Raw genomic sequence first — 19,534 nt, 5'->3', positions numbered from 1 at the left:
ATGGAGACTAGAAAATATCTGAGGGAATTTAGTATTTTTCTTTAACAGTACATGAGCCATGATCAATAAGGAAATAATTGCTTTATTTAGTAACCTGTGTCAAATGTATGTGTGTTTATTACATGTGAATATGTCTGGACTGCTACATTCCTCTGTGCCCTCTGAGAAGACTCATATTCTAAATCCACATCCCTCTGTCATAAGACAGAAAAGTGTGTACATCCAGTGTAGGGTGTTGTGGGTCACAGGACCTAGGACATTTCTGCAGGGACCCTATTTCTGTCATGAAGAAACAGACAGTCTGAACCAAAGAATCATGGCCCAGAGGCTCAGCAGGATGCAGGAGGACACCATCATGAATGAAGGACAACTCAGCTGCTACATGGCAGTGATAGGCTAGCATGAGTAGAGCTCACTTCGGTGAACTCCGTGACAGAGGCACAGATGGGGTTATCTAAGGATCTTCAGTGAAGTAGTTATCCATGCATGACAACCCTGCATCTCTGAAAACTTAAAAGGAAACATTTATCAATCTATGTCACAGGCAAAACCTTTCAGCAAGGTGTTCGCTTTATTTCAGGGAACTCTTTCATCTCATCATCCCACAGGTTTCCTGAGCTGCAGTCAGAAATCAGAGTAATACCTGGCTAGGAAACTTCCAGCGTACCCTCTCTTGCAGTGTAAAGAGGGGTCCTCAATGTGCTGGAAGAGGGGAACTTTGGTGCAGAAACCAGTGAAGATTGAGATAAGCTCTAACCCAAAGGGCAAAGCACATTCACGGAGTAAAGATCAGACAACTTTCAGTGCAGGCAATATGCTCTGCGTGTGGTTTCTTAAGGAATGGGAGGATAGCGGGAAAGGGCACTTTTTCAGTTCCTGGCTCAGATTGCCAAAGCCAGTAAAATTCTTGCTGCTGAATTCTACACAGCCAAACAGGGTATGCTGGTGTACGTTCACATGTAAATGCCACTCCTGGGACTCTGAAGTATGTTTGATGAAAGATGCTAAATCAGCACTAGAGGCTACTTATAGTCAAGTCCGTAACCAAAGCCCTGGATCCGCACATTCCCAGTCTCCTGGGAAGTTCAGGTCAAATCTGAATTTTGTTGTCTCAGGCATGCATAAACCTAACCAGCCACAGCTGCAGCCAGTGTTGGGTTTTTGCTAATGCAGAACAAAAATGCCCAGAGCCTTGGCTGCAGGGCTGCTTTTGTTTATCTCAACTCTTTCCAGAGCCCGAGCCTGCTTTTTGCATAAGAAGCAGATGGAGGAACAAAAAAGGAGCGAAGGCCACAAAACCATTCTGGCAGAGTATTGTCTTGTCAGCCTGGGGGAGCAGTGAGAGCAAGCCAGGCTTTTTGTCAGAGCTCCTCACTGCACAAGGAGGAGCACAACTCCAAGCAAAGGATTTCAGCTCCCGTTAGCAGCACAGCCAGTTGGAGCTGCCAAGAGGGAGGGGGGTGCCCAGCTCAGCCACCATGCAGCTCCAACCTGCTTTGTCAAGATGACTTCATGTGGCTACCAGACCACCAAAAATCAGTGCCCACCATTTTTGCAGATGAGGCTTACATGGGCTCAGGGGACTGCGTGTGTGCAAGGACTCACTTCCTTTCCCATTGCACATGGGGCTGTGGCTGCCATGCTGGGCAGACTGAGTCCATAGCACAGCTCAGCAGCTTTGTAGCAGTCTTGATTACCCATAATTGCAGCTTGCAGGGTTTGGAGATTTTTGTGGCTTACCCCTGTTGACCTTCTTGCCTGTCTTATGTTTCCACCAGCTCCCCTCTTCTTTCCCCCCTTCCATCTTCAATGCGGCTTAAAGAGACACTGAGGAAGCATTAGAAGCAGGGAGGGAAGAAAAACTAGCTTCGGAGACAATGAGGGAGAAGGGATCTTACGGTCCAGTCCTGCATCCTTCAGGCAAGACTTCTTAATATCAGTAGTGTGTTTGAAGCCTGGTTACTCCAGTGTTTTCATAGGTGCAGGATTTGCCACGGAATTTCTTTTTGCTAAAGACTTGAGCTCTAGCATCTTATCTTGCGTAGCTTTTACTTTGTTTCTATTCATTGGACAGCTTCTCTTCAAGATGGCAGTGGTAAGTTTAGATCCTGACCCACGTGTTAATCAATGTTTGAGCACCAACTCCAGTGGAATTTACTCAGCATTTCTACCCTGCTAGGTGAGATCTAAAAGGGTTTCCAACAAACAATGGCTTGCCTTTGAATTATGCAAAGACTGAAATTCTCACACTAGAAACAGGAAACTGAGGCACAGATCATACCCTTGTCTCTACTCAAATAATGAATCAGTAGCAACTTGGTGATGGGGATTCTGACAGTCCAACCCCACATTCTCCTTCTGGCTGTGCTGATTAGAAACCAGGTACAGACAAGCTTATCCCCTCTTAAAATGACCCTGCAATGAAATTCTCTGTAGTGTTTAACCAGTAAGCACTTTTATTGTTGGTTCTGAATCCATTAAGACTACATTATGTTGGATTATAAGACTTGGGCTACATCTCCCACATTTGCATGCAGGCATTATATTTGCAAGGTTTTGTCAGAAAAATGGAGCAGGCGCATAAAATGCATAAAGGTTATATGATTATAACATGGAAGCAGCATGTCAGTTACAGAAATTTGTACCACATGTACCAGTAACAAACCCACACCTCCATGTAAAACTTCTTTGTCCTTCAAAAATCCAACTGCTGCCTCTGTCCCTCATCTCCATGCCCTGGCTATTTATCAGCCTACATCCCCACTGTTTCTAAAACTACACATATTTTTCTAAAAAGAGTTTAGTACAGTACATTTTTTCCCTTAAAAGCTAGAACATTTCTCCTTCATTACCCCCCCCCCCCCCCCAATGAAAAAACTATCATAATCTACACATCTGTTCAAGCACTGCTATATGTTAGGAATCTCTATTGCATTATTCAAAAGTATCAGATCAGTAACAAACTTTCAGTCAAACTAGGATGACCCAAAAATTCCCCTTCCCCCAAACTACAGAGAACTGAAAATGCTATACTGCATTATCACACTTGCATGCATGTATCCTGAGCCACCTGTATTTATTCACCTTAAGCCCCTTTTAATAAATAACTGTCCAGCAGTAACATCCAGAAGTGTGCTGTCTCCTCCAAATTAAACTCTATATATTTACAGAAGTAGGGCTGTTTTCTCAGTGAAATTTGTTTTTTTTTTTTTTTTTAAAAAAAAAACAAACCAAAACAAAATAACAACAATAAAACCAGCAAACAAAGAGAGAAAGCATATTACTGATCGTGTTGTCTAAAGAACAACAGGAGTAAAAAGCATTAGGAGCACCAGGTGCACATGCATTTGAACTGGTACAGTTCATGAAATAACGTCATTCATTGTTCTGCTTGCTCATTCAGATGAGGAGCTGATTCTTTTCCTTTCTTTTTTTTTCCTTTTTACATTTAGGACCGTCTGCTCTGCAGGCTACTCCCACAGATGGCAATACATGCACTGAGGTTGAAAGATGGACATAAATATGCTTTGATCAATGTGGTTCTGTATCAGTTTTAAACACATGAGGTTTCCCTCCCCACTGCTTTGCACCTTGTGTCATTTCACATCTGTGCTAAGTGTGAGCCAAAGGTCCCTCAAATCCACATTTTCTTCTTGGACTTGGGGAAGCATTAGATACTTACTTTTTGCAAGTTTCAAATTATGCTCTATGCTGGAAAATACAGGGGAATCATCCCACATGAGAACATTTCTGAACAGTGTAACTACTGTAATCACAACTGACATATAAGCATAGTGAAACAAACATTGAAATATCAAGCCAGTTAGAGGGATTTTGTCCCTTCATTTATTTTGAGCCAGTTCTCAGCTGATAGATACCGGTATTACTGCCTTGATTTTAGTTGGCCTGTGTTGATTTACACCAGGTAAGAACCAAGCTCAACAGACGGTAAAATAGCAACCAGTTTCTCCTACTGCATTGTTATAGTGCCTGAGATCACTGCAAATGGGTACATTTCCACACAACCAAAAGGCCTTTCTGTAGCATATTCACTGCCCTCATCTTTGCAAAGGCAATTTAGTTCAGGTTCCCTTTCTCCCTGCTTTACTGGCAAACTAAGCCTGCAGTGCTCCCATCACAGAAGCTGCAGCCAAAACTTGAGTTATACACCAAATGCTTTATTTTTTATAGTGAAAATGTTGAGAACTCCATTTATGCTGAATCTAATTTTCAAATTCATGGTGTCTCCTGCTTTATCATAATTTTCAAATTCATGGTGTCTCCTGCTTATCTAATAACCTGGAAGACCAAACCACTCTTCTCCTCGCTGCATTTGCAAGTTATGCAGAAATTGTTGGTATCTGTTATCTTCACAAGACCGGCTATTCTAGAAAAGAAGAATATTGCCCTCAACTGCAAACAACAGGCATGCTGGATTTTTGATTGTGAGAAGCCCTCCCTAAGCCAACACCTCCATTCTTACTGGAAGTGAGTAAAATTTTACCAACATTAACATCAATGCAAATCTGCAACAACTCTACTGACCCTTCTCATGGTCTGCACAGGTGAAAAACAATATAAAATCTGGCTCACAGACTTTTTCATTAGCTAAAATCTACTCCTGACTCATCAATTCAACCTTATTAGCAGATACTAATTCTTTAAGCAAATTTTTCCTTTTATTATTACATCATTTGTGAGCTCCACTATTGTTTCAATCTCATCACTTCCTGCTAAGAGACTTGGCATCTACATAGCAGTGGTCTGCCCCACTCCCAGAAGCTAAACCTCAAATGCCATGTTTTGTCCTGGGAGGGGAATTGGTTTTATTACCTTCTGCCCTTTCAATGCCTGGTTAGCATTTGTTGGCTAATTATTCTTAGGCAGCCAACATGAGAGGCTCTTAGGTTCAACATCACAACTGGTCCTAGGTCCAGCAAGTTTATTTCACATAGGCTTCCATACGACCAAAACAATGTCAGCCAACGATCTCTGCATGTCAGCCAACGATCTCTGCTTGTAATGCATCTTCCCCCACATCCAGCTCCCTATCCTCTCACTGCAGTCATCCAGTTCCTTGCACTGGTGTCAAAAGTGGAGCTTCACCAGAACTGCACTGGAAAATTAGACATGTTTTACTTTCATCTTTCAACAGAAAGAAATGGAGATAAGTGATGACTGTGTCACACTGGCTGCAAAAGGCCTTTCCATTCATAGGAGTGCTACTTGCCAAGCAGTATTTGTAAAGGAAGAGAAACTAACCAAAACCCCACACAGTTCCCACACACAAACACAGACACACACACACACACACACGTATACACACTTCTTGCTCCTCCAAACAGAAATCCATTCTTATGGACCAAGTTATGCAGACCCTATTAAAGTGACTAAAAAGAAGGAGGATAGGGTTGAGTGCATCCCAATTCTCCTTTCCGATCACAATGAAGTCACAGGTCAGCAAAGTACTTGGGCATAAGGATGTTTCTCTTGACTTGCAGGACATTTTAATGCATGCAGAAGTGCTTTGCTGGCTCAGTTCTACATTAGGAACAACTCCAAGGCCAGCTGGCACCCATGACTGTGATTCCACTACCTGCACCAATATACATGAGGTAAGAGCATAACTCAAGAGAGCAGAGCAGTGCAAGAGGAGAAGGAGGCTCTGTGGTTCTTCTGAGTTTATATTTGACAGCCACAGCTGCATACACACGGCATGTCACAGTGATCAGCATAGACTGACGAGAGCTTGGTATGGTGTTCTGCAAGTGGGACTTCCACTGGAAATAGTAAGCCTGCTTTCTATTTGTACCAGTGCAACTTTATATGCCTGTAACAACTGCATGAAGAGGCCTTCAGTCTGGAGTAACTGCATGATACAGTTAAGTGTTTTATCTTAGACTTATGTGCCAATAACTCCTGTGATGTGCTACACACCCACACCTACATACAGATGGAGAGATAGGTATATGCTGTGTCATATGCAACATAAACCTTATTTCTACAACTATCCTTACTAACACAACCAGTGCCAAAGCGAACCAGCATAGGGATTTGCAGCCAACCTCTCCAATACAGTATGATAGGCAGTGGTGGAGAAAAAGCAAGCTCAGGTGTTATTTTGATTCACTAGGGAATGATCTGGACACAACCCACTCAGGTATTGCTTAGTGAACACTGTTCATGGGCTGTCCCACAGTCCCGCGTCATAGATTCCTACCTCAGTGTGGGTGCTCACATCACTGTCTGATGACACACAAAATTGAGGTCATGAATGAGCACTCACAATGCTTGGGAAATCCTTTAGCCAAACATTAAATAAAACAGGGCTAAAAGCTCATACTGACTCTTCACATCATGCCTCTCAATCACAGGTAGACTGCGAAGTTACATATTAGTGGGATCTGGGTTGACTAAAGAGAGCGCTACTCATAGAGGAATTCATGGTTGAATCATAAGAGGATGTAGTTCCGTCTGGCAGTAAGATCAAAAGGAAATTTATCTAATTAAATAGCAATGGAATCAATCCCTCAATGCTGCTGATATAAATAACACATGCTGTTTGTGTATTACAGCATTCACGCTCAAATTGCATGTGTATTTGCTCCATTTTTGGACCATGTTTTCTTTAAATGAAAACTAAACACCTAGACAAAATGTTTTTCTCAAAATTCCTCTGAACTCTGGACAAATCTGAACCCAGTTCTTGTTCAAGGTTTGGATTTCTAGAGCCAACATCTGGCCTTCAGTGGCCATCCTATGCAACCAAGTCTAAACATATGCAGAGATGGCAGGCTCAAAACTGATTTTCTCAGGAACAGAAGATCTCTTCTGTGATAGACTAACTTTGCTAGATTATTGGCACATAGTTTCATCTTGCTTCATTATTGTTATAGCCTTCTTATAAACTTTCATGGAAATTCCACCTGCATAACCAAAGGCAGAAAGTTATTGTTACAATTATTGTTACATATCAGCATCTGGATGCAGTACTGTTGGGGAAAAGAAAGCAAATTCCTCAATGGACTATGTTTAACCAACTTGCAGGTGGCAGCTATCAAAACAACTGATGCACATGTACTGGCTAAAGTTATCAATGAATGATATGACATACCAAGTCAGACAAATGTCATAAGTAAATAGATCTTCAAATGTATACATACAAAAGCTGCTAATGTATCTAGATGATCATTTTGGTTTGTTTCTATACCCCATAGCTCTGAATGTATCCACTGCATGTTTACTCAGCACGTGTGGTATAAATATATTCATACACTAAAATTGACACTTGGCAATTTTTCTTTTTTTTTTTTTTTTCTTCTTTTTTTGCTGACCAGCAACAAATTCTGATATCTTTAACTGTAAACCAATACTCAATAAATATGCTGTGTTCAGCAAAGAGACATGTTGTGTTGATCAGGGTTTTGATGCATTCTAAGCCATGGGCTGCGGGGGTGGGCGTGAAGGAGGAGGTCCAGGAGGGGCTCGGGATGGGGGTGGTCCAGGAGGTGGCTGCCTGGAAGGGGGCTGCAGAGACACAGGAAGAGAAGGATTCCTTGAAGCATTGTTGAGAGGGACATCGTTGTGCTGTGGCAGCTTTGGTGGTGGGCTGTAAGGGGCAGAGGTTCCATCTGATTTCACCCGAGTGAAGTTTATGCATCTTCCCTAGAGGTAAAGAGAAATTAGTTATTCATAAAAAGCAGGTGTTTTGACTCATCATCAGCTAGCCAAAGGGACTATAAGCAGAGGGGCCAGGCTGCACTTAAAGATCTTCATCCAATATAATTTTCTGTGTCCTAGACATGACATTCAGACCATGCTGTACAAAAGGTCAGCACTAGAAACCAATGCTTTCCTTTGGTTTCAGAGCTCCTGCCTACAGAGAACAGCCTAGGACTGGTTTAAACCAAAAGGGATCCCAGTGTCACTTTGCTCACATGTGCCCTCTGCTCTGCTACTAGAGCCATGCAGAACATGCCTAAAGCCACAGCTACTCCAAAGTCATGCCTGCCTTGTTGAGATCTCTGAGCCACAAAGCTGTGCTTGAAAAAAAACTCATAGCAGAGACAGGATTATACCAGAAGAACAACCTTAGCAAAGACACAGTCTGTAACTTTCCTTTTCACAGTGATGCTGGCCTAGCTGGTGTCCATGCTTTGAACACTACACTGACATAGTACATCTATCTTCTGTGCTCCACTGTAGATGTGGCTTCCCTCACAAACACCAACATGTGGGACTTGCACAAAATGATCTTCAGTGAGTGTGTTTTCAGAATGTATGTGGGATGCAGGCAGGCAGGACCTGATAGGAGAACTGTAGATGGAGATTTTAAAACAAGAGTAGCTTGGGTTTGAAAAAACACCAGGCACTGGGGATGCCCTAGCCAACCAGGGGCTAAATGCAAATGCATCAGGGTTTCATTTGGCCAAAATAAAGCTCTGCATAGGTTCCCACTAACCAAGTTCCAGACAGGAAGAGAGAGACAGACCCCAAAGACCACTTAGCCCTTACTGTGGGGAACAGCCAGAGGTTCCTGTGCACTTCAAAACATGCTTGGCAACCTCAGTCAGACACAAAGATCTCTGCTGCCTGCTGTACTTGTTCCTCCTCACACCCCCTACATTTTGTTACAAACTGCCCCACTACTTCTGTAGAGCTCTCATGAAATCCTGCAGACACAACATTGTACGAGGAGATATAACACTTGGCATCACTGTCTCCACCTCCTCACCTAGGGAAGTGGGAGGAGATGCTTATGCAAGAACCCAGATGCCACAAATTTGGCAAAAGCCTGCGCCTGGAAGTCAGAAAGGTGTTTCATCATCATGTACAGAAGCTTGTGATGAACAGTGACTTAAAATGCAGGAGTGATACTGCCAACAGACCATTTACAGGAGCTGGGATGTGGTTTCCAAATAAGTAACTGTGGGCTGGAAAGTACCCATCCCATCAGTGATGAACTCCATTTGCCAGCACCTTTTCCTTTGTGCAGCAGGCCTGTTTTGTTCCATGTAGAAATCATCCCAATGAAACTGGCCTCTACAGTTTAGCACGGGAGGGGGAGAACATTATCTGTTTCTCTCTTTTCAAGGCAAACACTAGCTGGCGGAAAAGATGGTTTGGTTTTTTTAGAAAATATCTGTGCCAGAACGTATCTTCCCTCCATTTTTTTGAAAGACCTACAGAGCCATGATAGTGATGACAGCCACAGGTTTAGGTTGCACGCTGGAATCAACAAACCATATTCAGCTCAAGGTTATGCCAACATACCCCAAGCAAAATTCAGGAGGACATCAGAATTAGAGAAGCTTATCTAAGAGCTAAGAAGCTGTAGGTCATGACATGAACAGCTACCAATGGCTGTGATAACAGGGGAATACAAAAACCCACACCAGTGACTGATCACTGCTAACTTGGTGCTGCCTGGCATGAGGAAACTCTGAAGGTGTTTAGGGAATGGGCTGAGTTTATGTAGCAACTCCACAAGCAACAATTTTCCCCTGGAATCCAGGCAAAAGCCATCACAGCTGAACCACAACTATCTGTTTTGTTAGTTGACTTCCGATGCCTGCACCTTTGTTCACGAAAAATATTTCTTTAAAAAGAAGGGAATCAATGCTACAGCTTCTCTGAAGAAAAGCAAGAGTATCAAGAGAAGCTTGTGTAAGCTCCAGAGATCTCAGAAAATTATTTAACAAATGTACTAATGCCCAAATGGTACCACACTACCACTTACTTGGATTAGATGGGTCAAGGCTTCTAGAGCTCAGCTGCAGCCACCAAGTGTTTGAATGGGCATGTTGTTGCCTATACATGAGACTCAGTCCTGTTGACTGTACATGAACTCTGTAGTTATCAGTCTCAGCTTTCACCATCACAGTTCACCACTACACTTAAACAACAGCATCAATAGATCGGATAAAATCCCCCTTTTAAAAGTCCAGGCTTGTTACAGAAGGTTTTGGTTATGAACCAGGTTCAGGGCAATGCTATACTGGGGCCAGAGCCTTTGCATGGAGACAAAGGGCAAAAGCCAAGGTCTTGGTTACTTCTGCAACAAGGATAAACTACTGGATCAAAAAAAAAAAGTGGATGCTTTGCTACTCTATTGCAGAACTTGAGTCCTCACCAGCACTGCAGCTAGGAGCACTCCTTGTCAGCTATTTGTCTTCTGCTATGCTCCATTGTATTCAGAGCACACTTGGAAATTCAGCAATATTTACTGCCATGCAATGAATGTTACAGATATATTTAACAGCTGTACTGCAAATACATTTAAGAAAACCTAGCCTTGGTATTTATAAAGTTATGAATTTAGAGCAGCTAAATAATCACCCAGGACAAAACAAAAAAAAAAAACAACCCCAAAAAAACAAACACCCCTCCCCATCCCCCCACCCCCCCCACCAAAAAAAAAAAAACACAACCCAAACAAAAACAACCCAAACAAAAAGGCCAAAAAAAGTCAGAGGTATTCAGTTGAGATGCACCATACAGGGAGGTAAAAAATTAAGGACAGAACAATCTCCCTCACAGCGAATGCAAAGCTGCAAACCCAACACTAGTGCTTTTGCCCACAAGCCCTTCCTGCCTCTCTGTTCTGTCTCTCTCCCAAACATCAATTCCAAATATATTCATAGTCTATAATCAAAGGGGATCCCATAAATCTGTTTGCATTACTTTCACTTCACTTAAAGTGATAGGCGACGTCAAACTGCTGCCAGTTTCTGCCACACTCACTGATTTGTCAGACAGATGGGTAATTTAAAGGCCATGTGCCGCATTGTGTCATGAAAAATACGGTTGGGTTGGGAGAGTCTGACAGATAGAGGCTTGGATGATCGATGTATGCATTGTGACACTTCCTCACAAAAGATTATCAGTGTTAGTTTACAATCTCATATTTCAAAGACTTCTGGTGAATACTGGAGCAAATCCTCCTGAGCCCTTCAAGCACCCATTGATAAAATGAGGCTGAAGGGAAAGGGAGGAACAAATGATAATAAATTGTAAATCATAGTTTGGACATATCAAGCATATTTCATGAAAGTATTTCTAGGTTGAAGAATTAAGCCCTTCAAGTGCCACAGTTATTCTACCTAACATGCACATCCCTCTGGGAGTAGCTTACAAAAACAACCATGATGTTTCTCAAATAAACATGTAACCACAGTTTGAAATGATTAAATAATTTAATCTCCAAAGGCATACAAACACTTTTAAACCATAAAGGACATGAACAGAAATCAGGTGTCCTGCACACTCATCTGTGCTCTCCCTGCACAGGGGATTAACAGGGATTAAGAACCATCACCAATTTAGTAGTGGTAACAGTATTTTTTTTCCCTGAAGCATGGTATACGCTAAGTGTTTTAGGGAAGGTCAGAGTTACATGGTACAGTAATACCATGATGATCTCAGGCACAACAGCTGTCAGTAGCTGCTTTATTGTTTTCTAGGAAGCTGACTATCTGTGTAAATCCAGTTCTGTCTGGTTTAAGGCTCACTCCCAGTACAGCATCCCTCAGATGGTGCGACCCACACTGCATACTGTCATTCAGGCACCAACTGAAGGTCAGCAATGTGCCATATGGAGTTACGCCCTTATTTCAGTTCTCATCTGCACAGACTTCCTAATGCACAATTATTTTGCCTCCCCATATGTTCATGCACTTGTTAGGCTCTTGTTATGCTGCTTGCCATACTGGCTTTTCAAAAAGTACAAATACTGAAGCAGCAGGATCTGCTGTTGTCCCAACTCCAGCTTTTATCCCAGTGTAACAATCACATGTGCAATTCAGGCACTTTGTACTTCTATGTACTCCTATGCCTCCTTGACCACCTAGGATGTGTTTTTCTGTGTGGTTTAAGGGGGGGGGAAGGAAGGGAGGAACCTCTTGAAAGCCATGGCATCTTATTTCTGGGCTACTTTTATCATAGCACTCAGTACACCATTCCCCAGCAAGTGCTTGTTCCCCCAAAATCTTTAGCTACTACTCAGCAAGTTTTCAATGGAAAGGAACAACTGTTGAAAGGATCCAGGCAATTCAAAGAGTGCCATGGGCAAGCCTCTTCACCCATGATACTAAGAGCACTTCAGCAAAAAGAATTTAAAAAATCTGCCCCATCTGCCAGTAGCCACCCCTTTACTCTGTTCATTTTACTACACACTTTGGTGTTTATTTAACAGAAATCAAATCCAGTTTAATTCTGTGCATGCCAGAGTGTTTGTGTACACAAAAGTATGTCTGTTTCTCATTTTAGCTACATTAGTTCACCTAATAAAAGATATTCTTCCTGTTACAAAATTTGCTCAAGTTTTCATTCACCCTTGGTTTTGCTTATAAAGTCCCAGTGCAGCAATTCTGACTAGCAGAGGAGAGTATCTGACCGAGGAATAGTTGGCTTTACTTAAATGTTTATTGGAATTTGTTGGTCTTTGACTTCATAAGAATAACGTACTTGCCTTTACATTTTAGCACAGATTAAAATAAAATCATTCATTTCAAGTCTGAGTCCAAATCACTGGACCACCAAATTTAAAAACATAAAGTAGCTCCCAATCAAAAGTATTATATTTATGATGCTAAAATCTGAAATGAACATAATATCCTTGGGCTCAAATGAGTAGTCACCTTTGTCCCCAGTTTTGTTTATGGATGTCACTGGGATGACTCTGCCAGCTTGTTATGGACATGGTTTGTCAGCATGTAGCTTCATTTCCTAAATATCTATCAACAGTTCAGTGTAAAAGTGGAGCTCTCAAACTCAAAAGAATAGATTCAGGTTTTTATGCTACCTACAAAGCCGTAAGAGTGAGCATCTACAAAAAGTCAGAATCACTTTAGCAAAGTGAAGCTTTTGATCTACACACCCAGAAACCAATGGGATATATACCTTTAAGATCAGTGACTTCTGCAAAAGTTGAATCTTGGAAAAATAAAGAATAAAAGCGTTTTAGCAGAAACACTTACACTGAGTATCCTAAAATAGCAACAGTAAGGGAAACTTGTTTAGCAAATGTATTTATGAATGAGGTAGAATATGGACACAATAATTTTACAGAGAAAGAGCTGAACTGAGGTGGTACTGAGGTCCCACTATTTGAGTTCCCTGGGCAAGTGTCAGGATTAGCAGCTGGGTCCTCAGGAGCCAGGATCTATACACATCAGCCTTTGCCAAAAGCTTCCTCACAGTGCACAGCTTCATGCTGACTGTGAGCTGAACATGTCACGGCTCATTAAAACCTTCACAGATTTCCTGGAAATTGCACTGATTACTCTGCAGCATACAGGCTTGAAATTAGTGAGCTGCTGAAACAGTTTGTCACATAAAACCTAAGACTGCCTGGTTTTCAGGCATATACAAGTAACTTTTACTAACTCCTACTCTTAAATTTGGGACTCAGATACTGTTTTTGTGTTAAAAAATAAAGTACTGGAAATGTCAGAAATTCCCATATCAGCCATTTGGTGGCTGATAAAACTTTCAGGTCAGTAAATATGTAATTTATAATTAATTTATAATTATATTATTTAAGAACTAAATTTTAGTAATCAACATTAATTATACAGTGGTTATTGCATTAATCATAATTAATTTATTAACCTGTAATTAATTTTTATATGTAGCCATTTTAAGTTATTAGGTCTCAAATCAAAACATTAAATATCATCAACATAAAATATTTGTTTTCATGAGAACATAAATCTTTAAAGATCTTCCAGTTTAATAAATCCTCTCTTCTCAATAACAATTTTCTGGGAATCTATCTCACCAATCAGCATTGGTGCATAAAATGATGGTAATCCAAAACTATGAAAAGATAAGAGAAAATAGGGTTGATTGAAGAGAGGAGGATTTTAAAAGTAAGGTCTGGTAAAGTGGCAGTGTCCAACAATAAGAATATAATTATTACTTTCTTTAGTGCTGCTTTTAAAAAGGAGAATCTGTTCAACCCATTCTTTATCCTGTTGTTGTGGTTTGGCCCTGATCAGCAACCAACCACCGCAGCTAATCACCCTCCCTTCCCCCTCCCCACCTGGGAATGGGGGAGGCGATTAGAGGGGTGAAGGGAGACTCACAGGCTGAGATAAGAACAGTTTAATAATGGCAATAAAACTAGAACAATAACGATGATAGGGGGAAAACAAAAAGAAATATATAAACAGGCAATGTACAGCGTAATTGCTCACCACCTGCTAACCAATACCCAGCCCGTTCCCGGCCAGCGACCCCGAGATACCAAGATCCCGCAATTGCAATCCCGGAAGCGAGAGAGAGCTCCTTCTCAACCACCCCTCCTTTATATAGTGAGCATGACGTTCCATGATATGGAATATTTCACTGGCCAGTTAGGGTCAGGTGCTGTGGCCGTGCTCCCTCCCTGCTCCCTGTGCCCTTGCGCACGGGCAGGACATGGAGAGTCGGAGAGTCCTTGAAGTCTCGGTAGCAGCTGAAAACATCAGTGTGCTATCAGCATTCTTCTCATATCAAACCCAAAGCTAAATCCAAAACACAGCACTCATCTAGTCCCTGAAAAGGAATATTAACTCTATTTCAGCCCAAACTAAGACAATATCCACCCCTTATTTCATATCATTTACGTTATGCTCAAGTTCCATATTAGCCAGTACAGTCTAATTGATTGTTGTCCTTTCTCCTGGGTTTTAGGCATGTGCACACAGACATCATTCCCTCAGTCACTGGGCCATCACTGCAGAATGTATCATAAGTTCATTTGGTTTATAACTTTGCATTCCATATGTCATAATAGTCTTTTAAAGCAGGAAGGGTGATTCTTGCTCAGTAGGGAATAGGTGACCAGGTGACCTTGCAGAAGGAAGGCATGCAGTCCCTGTTACAGTTGGAGCGGGTGGCTGATGCATCCGACACCGTCTGTATTCATGGTCTATGGGAGTCATTGGGCATCGGTTGCTGAAGCCAATTCTTACTTTGAGTTCATGTGTTCCTTCATGAATACAATGCCATTATATAATATGTGTTAATCATAGTGATGCATTGATAGGGCTGTTTGGTGACTGACCTAATACAGTTCAATTTATTGGCTATTTTCACCTAACATTAAGTCCCCTTGAGGCACACATCTGACTTCCCCATTTTCCTGCATTACCCACCAAGTGCACCCAGGTCCTTGTGCAAAGTTAATTCCACGTATGGGCTTACCTTTACCTGAAGTGGGAATAACCCAGACAGTCTTTCCTAGCATGTTGTTAAGGTGTACTACTGGGACTTTATCCCCATCTACAGTATGCAGAAGGTTGGACTGGGCAGGGCCAGCCTGGTTGGTAGATCCTCTAGTATTGACTAACCAGGTAGCCTTTGCTAAATGTGTGTCCCAGTGTTTAAAAGTCCCACCTCCCATTGCTCTCAGCACAGTCTTTAGTAGCCCATTATACCGTTTGATTTTCCCAGAGGCTGGTGCGTGATAGGGAATGTGATATATCCACTCAATGCCATGTTCTCTTGCCCAGGTGTTTATGAGATTATTTCGAAAATGAGTGCCATTATCTGACTCATTTCTTTCCGGGGTACCATGTCGCCACAGGACTTGTCTTTCAAGTCCCAGAATAGTGTTCCGGGCAGTGGCATGGGGCACAGCATATGTTTCCAGCCATCCAGTAGTTGCTTCTACCATTGTAAGCACGTAACGTTTGCCATGTCGAGTTTGTGGAAGTGTGATATAATCAATCTTCCAGGACTCCCCGTATCTATACTTTAACCATCGCCCTCCATACCAAAGAGGTTTCAACCTCTTAGCTTGCTTGATGGCAGCACAGGTCTCACATTCATGGATAACCTATGATATAACGTCCATAGTTAAGTCCACCCCTCGGTCACGAGCCCATCTATATGTTGCATCTCTTCCTTGATGGCCTGAGGTGTCATGGGCCCATCGAGCCATAAACTTTTCGCCCTTATGTTGCCAGTCCAGATCCACTTAAGCTACCTTAATTTTAGCAGCTTGTTCTACTTGATGGTTGTTTCGATGTTCTTCGGTCGCTCGATTTTTGGGTACATGAGCATCTACATGACATACTCTCACAAACAAGTTCTCTACCCGAGCAGCAATATCTTGCCATAAGTTGGCAGCCCAGATGGGTTTGCCTCTACGCTGCCAGCCACTTTGTTTCCACTGCTGCAGCCACCCCCACAGAGCATTTGCCACCATCCATGAGTCAGTGTAGAGGTAAAGGACTGGCCATTTTTCTTGCTCAGCAGTATCTAGGGCCAGCTGGATGGCTTTCACTTCTGCAAATTGACTGGATTCACCCTCTCCTTCAGCAGCTTCTGCGACCCGTCGTGTGGGGCTCCACACAGCAGCCTTCCACTTCCAATGTTTCCCTACAATGCGGCAGGACCCATCAGTAAACAGAGCATATCTCTTCTCATTATCTGGTAGTTCATTATATGGTGATGCCTCCTCAGCACGGGTCACCTCTTCCTCTGGTGACATTTTAAAATCTTTGTTTTCTGGCCAATTTGTGACTACTTCTAATATTCCTGGGTGGCTGGGGCTTCCTATTCGAGCCCGCTGTGTGATGAGTGCGATCCACTTACTCCACGTAGCATCAGTCGCATGATGTGTCGAGGGGACCTTCCCTTTGAACATCCAACCCAGTACTGGCAGTCGAGGTGACAAGAGAAGCTGTGCTTCTGTACCAATCACTTCTGAAGCAGCTCGAACCCCTTCATATGCTGCCAGTATCTCTTTTTCAGTTGGAATATAACGGGCTTCAGATCCTCTATATCCTCGACTCCAGAATCCCAGGGGTCGACCCCGAGTCTTGCCTGGTGCTCTCTGCCAAAGACTCCAGGTAGGGCCATTGTCCCCGGCTGCAGTGTAGAGCACGTTTTTAACATCTTGTCCTGCCCGAACCGGCCCAAGGCTTACTGCATGAACTATTTCGTGTTTAATTTGTTCAAAGGCCTGCTGCTGCTCAGGGCCCATAAAAAATCATTTTTCTTCCGGGTCACTTGATAGAAAGGGCTTACAATCTGACTGTAATTTGGAATATGCATTCTCCAGAAACCCACAACACCTAGAAAAGCTTGTGTTTCCTTTCTGCTAGTTGGTGGAGACATAGCCGTTATTTTATTAATCACATCGGAATCTGACGACATCCATCTTGCCATTTAATTCCTAAAAACTGAATCTCCTGTGCAGGGCCCTTGACTTTACACCGCTTTATGGCAAAGCCAGCTTTCAAAAAAATTTGCACTATTTTCTCTCCCTTCTCAAAAACCTCTTCTGCTGTATTCCCCCATACAATGATGTCATCAATGTATTGTATGTGTTCCGGAGCTTCACCCTGTTCAAGTGCAGTATGGATCAGTCCATGGCAAATAGTGGGACTGTGTTTCCACCCCTGAGGCAACCGATTCCAGGTGTATTGGACACCCCTCCAGGTGAAAGCAAACTGTGGCCTGGACTCTGGTGCTAAAGGGATTGAGAAGAAGGCATTGGCAATATCAATTGTGGCGTACCACTTGGCTGCCTTTGACTTGAGTTCATACTGAAGCTGTAGCATGTCTGGCACAGCAGCACTTAGCGGTGGTGTGACTTCATTCAGGCCCCGATAGTCCACTGTCAGTCTCCACTCTCCATCAGACTTCCGCACTGGCCATATGGGGCTGTTAAAGGGTGAATGAGTCTTGATAATCACTCCTTGGCTCTCAAGTTGACGAATCAGTTGGTGAATGGAAATTACAGAGTCTCTGTTGGTGCGATATTGCCGTCGGTGCACAGCTGTAGTAGCAACTGGCACCTGTTGTTCTTCAACTCTCAGCAGCCCCACAGTGGAAGGATCCTCCGACAGACCGGGCAGAGTGGACAGTTGTTTGATTTCCTCTGTCTCCAAGGCAGCTATACCAAAAGCCCACCGGTAGCCTTTTGGGTCCTTGAAATACCCTCTCCTGAGGTAATCTATGCCAAGAATACATGGGGCTTCTGGGCCAGTCACAATGGGATGTTTTTGCCACTCATTCCCAGTTAGGCTCACTTCAGCCTCCAACACAGTCAGCTGTTGGGACCCCGCTGTCACTCCTGAAATACAAATAGGCTCTGTTCCTTTAAAATTAGATGGCATTAGGGTGTGCTGGGCACCAGTGTCCACCAGAGCCTTGTACTCCTGGGGGTCAGATGTGCCAGGCCATCGAATCCACACAGTCCAGTAAACCCGGTTGTCCCTCTCCTCCACCTGGCTGAAGGCAGGGCCCCTCTAGTATCCATTATCAATGAAGGGGTTAGTGTAGTCTGTGCGGGTCTCAGTCTCATCTTGGTTACTTACTTCTTGTAAGTACGAACCAGGAGTCCTCCTCATAGGATCGGCAGCCACGTCAACCCTCCTGCTTGGTCTGGGCAACTGATTACTGGAGACTGGAGCAGCGTTTCTCCTGAAAAAACCTTGATTTTTAGCCATTCTTCCTTCTAACTCTTGAACTCGCTCTCTTAGAAGGTAGGTAGGTTTCCTATCCCATTTCCTCATGTCCTCTCCATGGTCGCGCAGGTAATACCATAGGTCTCTCCGTGGTGTACATTGTCTCTCTTGAGCAGGGAACCGTCTGCTCCTGATAGCTGAGACTTTAGTCCATGCAGGCGGAGAATAAGACATATCCTCTTTGAGTTGGCGGGATAGTTCCTTTAGTTCCTTCATGGCTGCAATGATGGAGGGAGAGAGACTTTCATCATAGTTCCGGAGTCGACGCACCAGCTCATCCACAGTTGGTCCGTCTTTGTCTCGCCAGTCTATTACTGCTAATACATTGGCATGTGATGATGGCGCGCTCCGTACCAACTTCCGCCACATGGGCCGGGTGCATTGGACTTCATCTAGGTCTGTGGGTAGCCATGCATCATCTGGGTCAAAATAAACCATTTCCCGCACAGCTAGTTCCCTCAAGTATTGGATGCCTCTCTCCATGGTTGTCCACTTGCTTGAATGACATACAAGATCTTCCTTGAAGGGATATCTGTCCCTTATGCCTGACAGAAGTCGCCTCCAAAGACTGAGGGTCTGTGTCTTTCTTCCAATTGCATTGTCAATGCCTGCTTCCTTAGACAGGGATCCAAGCTGCCTGGCCTCCTTCCCCTCTAATTCCACACTGTTGGCCCCGCTATCCCAGCATCGGAGCAGCCAAGTAAGGAGATGCTCACCTGGATGGCGGCTGAAATCCTTCCGCATGTCTCGCAACTCACTCAGGGATAGTGATCGGGTGACTACCACTGGTTCTGCCTCCTCCTCCTGTTCTCGTGATGGCCTTGGTTCATCCTCATCCTTTACAAGGTGGGGTGTTTTCTTTGTATATGTCTTCTTCTGTACAGGAGCAACTGACACAGTCATGGGTTGGTTCTCTGGTTCACTCGCAGTACCTGTTGTAGGGGTCGGATTAGCTGCAGTGTCTGTTTCCAGAGTTTGAGTGGCTGCAGTATCTGTTGCCAGAGTTTGAGTAGCTACAGTGTCTGTTGCCGGAGTTTGAGTGGCTGCAGTGCCTGGTGGGGGTGTCGGAG

At 43.4% G+C, this 19,534-nt stretch overlaps 1 protein-coding gene across 2 annotated transcripts in view; it reads right to left on the bottom strand.

Moving 5' to 3' along the window:
* Positions 1 to 2,433: 2,433 nt before the first annotated feature.
* The window catches only part of ANTXRL (ANTXR like), a 73,343-nt gene continuing 56,242 nt past the window's right edge, over positions 2,434 to 19,534 (bottom strand). For both annotated transcript variants that reach the window (XM_042788234.1, XM_042788229.1), the window contains exon 18: positions 2,434 to 7,665. In XM_042788234.1, coding sequence (XP_042644168.1) covers positions 7,435 to 7,665 — 231 coding nt within the window. In that variant the 3' untranslated portion in view covers positions 2,434 to 7,434. The remainder of the gene's footprint in view (positions 7,666 to 19,534) is intronic.

Source organism: Tyto alba, unplaced genomic scaffold (assembly GCF_018691265.1).
Source record: "Tyto alba isolate M040663 unplaced genomic scaffold, T.alba_DEE_v4.0 Super-Scaffold_1, whole genome shotgun sequence".
NCBI classification, from domain to species: Eukaryota; Metazoa; Chordata; class Aves; order Strigiformes; family Tytonidae; genus Tyto; species Tyto alba.
This window is presented reverse-complemented; position numbering and strand designations above follow the sequence as displayed.